The 8,049-nt window shown below is 43.9% G+C and overlaps 1 protein-coding gene across 1 annotated transcript in view; it reads right to left on the reverse strand.

Annotated features, from left to right (window-relative positions):
- b4galnt4a (beta-1,4-N-acetyl-galactosaminyl transferase 4a) overlaps positions 1–8,049 on the reverse strand; it is a 138,466-nt gene that overhangs the window by 3,441 nt on the left and 126,976 nt on the right. Inside the window, 8 exon segments of the mRNA XM_020623274.1 lie at positions 1–24; positions 196–575; positions 1,049–2,591; positions 2,691–2,764; positions 3,004–3,104; positions 3,635–3,744; positions 4,036–4,200; positions 6,326–6,392. The exon segment at positions 1–24 is cut by the window's left edge and continues 3 nt beyond it. Coding sequence (XP_020478930.1) covers positions 1–24; positions 196–575; positions 1,049–2,591; positions 2,691–2,764; positions 3,004–3,104; positions 3,635–3,744; positions 4,036–4,200; positions 6,326–6,392 — 2,464 coding nt within the window.

The following is an 8,049-nucleotide window of genomic DNA, read 5'->3' on the forward strand; positions in this document are numbered from 1 at the left end:
GAACCCAGCGAGCCTGGTTTTTTACTAAGAACAACAGGGAAGGAGGACAGAAAGTTAGAAAACCCAAACTTCTGAACTTCTGAACTTTTTTCATTACGTTCTCTGGGTCAGTAGAAAATAAAGCATGACTAATCTTAGTGTCACACCTGGTTCTACACAAATTATTCTGTTAACCAAATTACACTACTGGCTGACCTGGCACTACAAAGTGCACCATGACATCTCTCCTCCACTGCAGCATGACTGGTTGGCAGAGCAGCGGCTTGGCATAGGCAGTGCTCCAGGGGGTCGCTCCAGGCAGGGCGGAGTATCTGGTAGAGGGAGGGGGCGGTGGAGTGGCGAGGCTAGATGGGACAGTGGAGGGGACTGAAGGCGGTGTTGAAGCTGGTGCAGATTCAGTGTTCTCAAGACTTTCCTCTCCTTGCCTGCCACGGTGGAGCAGCAGGTAAATGTATTCTGACAGACGCACCACACTGCGGCCTCTCTCCATTAGCTCCAGCTCCACCAGGTAACGATTTCCTCTTGCAGAGTCGCGCCGCTTTTCAACGTTGATGATTCTCAGCAGAGTGTAGATCCTGGGGCACCGACATAAACAAGTTCAAGAAAACACAGACAGCTTGTACATGCTCTGAAATATAATATGAAAAAAGGAGAAGGCTGCACATATAAAACACTATTTCCTCTATCATTCTTACAGCTTTAATTAATTATGGTTTGACTGTAGGCAGACCACTTCAAAAATGCTGCTACTCGTTATCTGTGGTGCTGTGAAGCCAGAACGGTGGGAGGAAAACAAAAATAAAGTTAATGGCCATGCTACTTCAAACAAATAACATCAGGGTTTCCAAGTACTGCTGCAGAAAATGGTAATCAGCACATAGACTTCTGCTAACAAGAAGTCAAAGCACCAGGGCATGACCAATATGTTCTCAGTGAAATTACTTTTCGCTTTACATAACGGTTAACATAAGAAATCACATTTACAAGGTTGCAGGGGAAACATAAGCCCTTTTAGTCACATCATTCTCACTCTCTCCATCATCCCTACCCGCCGTTGTGCTCGTTCAGTTTCTCCATGTACTGTGCCAGCACATCCACCACCTCACTCTCTGCCAGCTGGAGGTTACCAGACACATTGCAGCGAAGGTCATTCCAATCAGAGCGCAGAAGCTCAAAGTCCATTGGATTGACCGAGAAGGTCCTCTGCCAGTTTATGCTCTCCTCAGCCCATCCTGGCCGAGCCTCAACCTCCTCATAGCTGTAGTCTGACATCTCACCCTCCTCTGGTTCTGGCTCAGGATCAGGGTCAGGACTGGAGCGGTGTGTATTCTGCTCGGGTTCTGCTGGGTTTGGGTCCGTCTCTGGATGCTGCTGGGACTCTGTGAACTCTGAGGTCCTGAGGTAAGACGTGACCCGTGTTTGACCTTGGAGACTATTTTCTGTGGAGTTTAACCTTGGTGGGGTAACTACAGGGGGATCTATGTGACGTGACCGGGGGGTTAGCAGGCCTTCTTTGCTTGGTAGATCAGCTGTGACAGTAGTTTTCAAAATCGGATGCTTCCCTTTCCTCTTGTTTTTCTCTGGTTGCCTTGCCACTGTTGCCCTCCTGGCAGTCCTCTGTACACTTTCACTCTGTATGTTAATGCTTCCATTGTGAGGTGATGTCTTACCCTCTTTTGTGGGAGGGTTGGGCCACAGCTGAGGAGTACTAACAAGGGTCCTACCCCCTGTTACCCCTCTCCCAGTGTGTCCTTTGGCATCCAGGTTCACCAGCCTTGTGGTCTTCCCAGTTTGGTATAAAAAGACCCCTGAGAAGACCTCTCTAGGGTGGCGAGAAGCCCTCTCCTCCTTTCTTTCCCGGCGCTGCTCCCTCTCCTTTTCCTTCTCCCTTTCCTTGATGGGCCGAGGTCTGGTGATGTAGATCTTGTTCTCCTCCTTCTTCTCCTTCTTGTTTCCAGCCACCTTGTTGTTGTTGTTGTATGGGTTGTTGCTATGTGCAGAGTTGCTGAGGATCTGCTTGGCACGGCTGGCGAGAGCAGAAAGGGAGGACTTTTGGGGGAAAAGAAGTGAAGACTTGCTCAGTTTAGGTGGTGTCTCAGCTCCTTTCTCTCCCCCTCCTCCTCCTCCAGCACCCGTTCCTCTTCCTCTCCTGAGAGGGTCTAGCTCTGCAGGACCAGTGTGGATCCAGGACAGGGAGCGACCCTGAACCACACTGTCAGTATCTGGCCCAAGCAGTCTGGGCTGGGGCTCTTCAAGTCTATTCTTAGTATTCTGTCCTGTGTTTCCTCTTGTATGATCTCGTCCCCATTCTCTGTCCAGATCTCTACCCATCTGTCCATCTCTGTGAGGAAAGTGCCTCCTTCCTCTGTGGTGTACATTACTGTTGGCTGCCCTCTCCTCCTCTTCTACAGGGTTCTCCTCCTCTTCCTCCCCTTCTCTGCCAGCTGGTGTGGGCCCAGGATTTGAGTGCTGATGGGAGGGGTTGGGGATGTGATTGAGCTGGCTGGGATGAGAGGGCTTTTTGGGCGACTGTGTGCCAACGATCTCCGCCTCGTCCTCTGCTTCTACTACTTCCTCTTCCTCTAGGAAATCTGAAGACAGACATAAAGTTCACTGAGTGTGTGTACAGTATGTGTGCATATACGTACATGTCAGTGTGTGCATGCATGCAGGAGTTCGTTATTAGTTACCCTCTGGGTTAGGGAAGAAGAACGGCCTGTCATCTTCCTCCTCATCCATCTTCATATATTTGTAGAACCCAAACCTGGAAGACAGAGCAAATGACGGACACACACACACACAGCCATGAGATTTAACAGCAGGTTGAAGTTTCAGTGTGCCTTGCAGCATAATAAACTTAATGGTGGAAGGTCATATGAATCACTGCCATCAAATTCACAGAGAAACAGTTATTCTGCATAATCAGTCTACTTGCTTGTATATATAAGACAGAGACAAATGGTCTCTTAGCTTTTTGGGAGATAAAAGGAATAATGTCCTTACTTTTCCAAGTAGATAGGCGACTCTCTGTAGAAACACTTATTCTCTCGCTCCATGTGTGTAAGACGTGTGAAGTCATTGGGGTAGACAAAAGAAAGATAGACCTGAAGAAAAGCACAGTGTCAATCCAAAATGAAATAACTCCAGAAAACATAAAGGATGATAAAGGAGTTCATTCTAATTTAGCAGTGATATGTGAAGATTACATTAAAATCTTACTCAAATGTCAAAACTGAAACATGTGCCCACATCTCTAGCTTATCACTTGTCTCTGCAGCTGCTGCAGTAATTCATTTTATCCTAAAGAGGGGAGCAGTGCACAACACTACCTGCTACTTGCTTGCTTTATGATGTTTTCATACACATAGAAAAATGCTGTGGTAATGTCCATATCAGCAGGGACTTGGCTTCTATGCTCCTTTGTCCTCTCTGCAGTTCATCGGAGTATTACACTGAATCTGTAAGGAACTACTTTAAAAGATGGCTGCCATAATTGGATACACCTCTCATGACCCCGCAAGAATAATTTTAGCATAAACAGCCAAACGCAGGCTGTCTCACACAAACCGATACAAACATCCTGCAGGCCAGGTCATTTGTGAACCATGGGGAAGGTGATGTGGAGGTGACTTACAAACTGCAGGCCCTGGTATCTAGCAATGGGGAAATCTTTGACTACGTAGGTTGGAGAGTAGAGACAAGCTGGAAGAACGTTTTCCAGGCGGGAGGGGTCAATCATCGGAGCTGAAGGGAGAAGCAGAGACAGGCAAATATTTGAGACGTGTATATGAAATTCTGGTTTCAACAACCTTATGTGTCACAAAGCTGGGAGATGATCAGGGCAATGACATAAGAAAGGAGAAAAACAGACAAAATGGGACGCAACCAGCCAGACAAAATAAAGGTAGCTCAACTGACAGCTAGAGATACTGTGAGACAGTCAATTACTCAGTAAGATAAAAAAAAAACAGTCCAGAAAAGCAGGATGAGGGTAGAAAAAGGGGAACAGTCTGAAATGATGACTGGCAGATTTACTGCTGTAGAAGGTGTCCCTGGGGTCTGGCTTCAGCATATCTGCTCCATGCTGCGTGGTGCTGCCTCCTTCCAGACCCTGGGGCTTAGACTCCACTGGGAGACGAATGTGACTGGCCAGGGTCTGTGGGATATGGTCCACACTGTTCATTTTCAGACTGGACTCATCTAAAAAATACAAAGACAGACAGATATAGTGTGAGGTAGAGACTGTGTAGAAGAGGCAAAGAGGAATATTCATTACTGCATTCACTGCTTTGATGGTCATAACAGTGGACAAATTTAATGTCAGCAGTTGGAAGGAAAACATTTTACACATTATTTGTAGTAATAATTATAAATCTTTACAAGCCATGAAAAAGTTGGGACTGGGGAGGAAAAAGACCAAAAGAGAGGCAGAGAGGAAGGCAAAAAGCTGAAGTGAGAGGATCAGAAAAAAGTTGGAAGAACACAAAAACAGAATAGAGCTGAGTCATAATTAATACCAATCGATAGCATGGAAAGAGGAGAGAGCATGTGTGATTAATGGCACGTCAGGAGCAAGGCCTGATGGGAGAAATGCTTTATAATTAACAGGGTGGTCAGCATCATTTTTATCCTCCAGCGGGTGGAATGTGCACATTCAGTGTGTTCGTCTTTGTGTGTCCATGCTACAAGGAAAAAGCCTTTTTTTTTTATTATTCTATCATGTAACACATACCTGGTTTCTACTACACACAAGCCTCACCAAGTCTAACTACTTATCTATGTTACTGAAATCCTCAAAACAAACAGAAAATCAAAAAAGATAATGAAACAAACTGTCCTTCTCTTTCTTTTAATTACATTTTCATCATGTTATACATATGACAATAGCTAGGGTATAATAAAAAAAATACAGCATTAATCTATGTATGACACAATTATTTGAGCCAAACCCTATCCACATGGTCAAACCAAACAAAAATATTTATTGTTTTGGTGGCTGTCTGGTGAAAAACTGTGTGTGTCTGTGTGGTTGTGTAAATGTATTATAAATTATAAAATGCTTATGCTTGGTTTTCTTTCAGACTTCACTCAGCTCTGCACAGTGGAAGCACCTTCTGGAACAACCAGTCATGGAAACTCCACTACTGTCACATTTGTCAGGGAGCAGACCAGTCAGCGTGTCATGCAAAGCTCACACCAAGTACTTGGTGCTATACAGAAAAAGCAGAAGATCAAAAAGTGGAAGGCAGACTTTTCCCAGCAGAAGGCGCAGCTGCACCAGCTTTGTGCTTCAAACCCCCAGGCCCCTTGGCTGTCAGAGCAGAAGACTGGCACGCATACGTAATTTACCCCTGGGTGTTGACAACTGCTGCCAGGAGTTACAGGCTTCAGTTTGAAATTAAACCACAGACTTTCAATGGTGTTGTGTGTACAGGCGCCACAGGGGAAGGGTTTTGGAGAGCGAAATTTCTTCTCTCTTAAGGCAAGGAGCAATTTGAATTTCACCGCAGGAGGAAATGAACCAGGGTTCTACTCCCAGTATTTCCTCATTCTCATTACTTGTTCTGCCCCCCCACAAGTCCTCCCTCTCATGCTCACACAACATTGTTTTTTTCACTGGACTCGACTGGGCAAATAGCTCACATCAGTTAATCTGCAAGATGCTTATTTTCACATAAACATATTTTTGGTGCAAAGAACATTTCTGAACAGAACATTTATATCCTCTTCTGAAGTGCCACAACAGCTGAACACAAAATGTTAACTGAAAGCCAATGAGAGATTTAATAAAACTGAATAACTAATGGGACAAGCAAACATATTTTTCTCTGTCAAACAGGAATGAATATCAAACACTACAATGCAAAACTGGAGAACTCAGTAAGGGAGAGAGCATTTAAGATTCTGTATCTTCTCTCTGGCGCCACATAGAAAAAACATGCCATGCATTAATATGGAAATGAGGCAAAGCATCAATTCAAAACCTTCATCAAGACATATACTGTACAATAAAAGTGAGCTGATGAGAGAGAAGCACATCTTGGTTCAAAAAAGGATTCTGTGACATTAAACTACTGATCGATACCAGACTAGACTAATAAAGTTGTTTTAATAGCATCATTCACTCTTTCTATTTGGCAAGCTCTCGGCTAAACAGAAAGAATTTCTTTTTAATCACTAACAAGTTTCAATGTGTATCTTAACAAGAAACATAATAACTTTTATATATCAAAATTCATCATGAAATTTGTTTTATTCCCAAGACAAGTTAACAGAAAAGAGTTCCATAAACTGTATGAGCAGGGCTGATTGGCCTGCATCTTACCTGTGTACATGGAGATGTAAGCTGAGTCTATTACTTCATATTTCAGCCCAGGAAGGAATGGACGCCACTGTGTGTGGAAGCGGGGGAAGAAAAAGAAAAAGAAAAATTAAATATCAACATGTGGAAAGTGCAGTATAAGGTGAGCAGAGATTGTTCCACCGTTTGCACTCCCTGTCATAGCGATATTAGCAACATCACAGAGTTGATTTGATTCAGGGCTTTTGTATAAACACACTTAACCAGAGAAACAAGAGGAACTAGAAATAAAAACGTGTGACATATGAACAGAGAACAAGAAACGTGAAGCTGTAAGAGGTGAGGAAGGAAGGGAGAGATGAGCAAACAACAGCAACTAAAACTGACAAAACAGAATCTGAACAGAGCTGTAGGAATAACATTGCAACAAGCAGGTGTAATAAAAGGAGCTCTGGTAATGACCTAAAAAAGAGAGAGGCAGGAAGGCAGAAAGAAAGAGAGTGGGCAAGTGTGTGTGCGTGAGAGAGAGAGAGACAAGCTACAATTCTTTTAAATAGATTTCACAATTACCACGTCACTTCTGGTTACACAGGGTATAATCACAGGAGACAGGTCATTTTCCAACCCTCAGGTTGTAAATACAAATATAAACACCCCCCTCAGGCTCATGCAAAGGACTTCACACGTGTATGCAAAACAAATGAACACACACACGGCTAATGCTGTAGGTTTTGTTGAAATCTATATTTTGTCATCCACATCTCACTAAGAAGCAATCAACTGTTGATATGTAAAAACCATGTGCTATGCTACTATACGCGACTCCTTCAAACCCATGCTGACATATATGGAAGAATATCTCCAGACAAGTGCACATATAAAAACAAAATAAACAAGGACACAGTGCAGCATCATGCTGAGTTGCAGCAGGGAGCAGCTCAGCAGGACACCTGAGGACTTCAGCACTGTGTCATTATTTCAGGGTGATTACCCTCAAGGTCAAAACAGAAGGCTGTCACGGCCTGACTCACGGAAGGACAAAAAAGTAAAAAACCACCTAGGGGTTGTAACTTCAAATGTTTCATTTAAATAACTAAAACAACAATTGAAAAATAGAATAAAGAAAAGCTAAACAAATGCTCTCATGGCTTCATGAAACATTGTTGGTGTCAGTGATGCACAAATGAGTCGAAGATCAGGTCAGCTGATAAACACAACTGGTAACGGAAGCAAGGGGAAAGACATAAATGGTGGAAATTGAGAGTAGTTTCTAGAGTACAGCAGGCTGTCAGACCTTTTGACCTGACATAGGAAAATCACAAGCGTTAATATCATAGCATTAACGCTACCTCCATTGTATTCAAGTGTCCCAGTAAACCATAATAGTGTGACAGTGAGTCAGCAGGCATAATACCAGGACCCTGAAACTCAAGCAGCTAAGTGGAATTCAGATATCATTAATGTTATTATTTATTACTGTGACATGTACTGACTTTTATATAAAAAAAAACCTGATGATCTTTGATCACACATCACAGACTACAGGACCACCACCAGCATCATCAGCTCCACAGACAGCCTGCCGGATGACCTCAACACCTTCTATACCCGCTTTGAGACCTCCAACTACAGCACAGAGAGGAAGCGCACACATACCGAGACCACCCAACCCCCCACCTCCCCCTCCACTAACTGTCTCACCAGGCCAGGTACGCACAGTCCTGAGGAAGATCAACCCCCGCAAAGCG

Source organism: Monopterus albus, unplaced genomic scaffold, assembly GCF_001952655.1.
Source record: "Monopterus albus unplaced genomic scaffold, M_albus_1.0 scaffold295.1, whole genome shotgun sequence".
Lineage (NCBI taxonomy): Eukaryota > Metazoa > Chordata > Actinopteri > Synbranchiformes > Synbranchidae > Monopterus > Monopterus albus.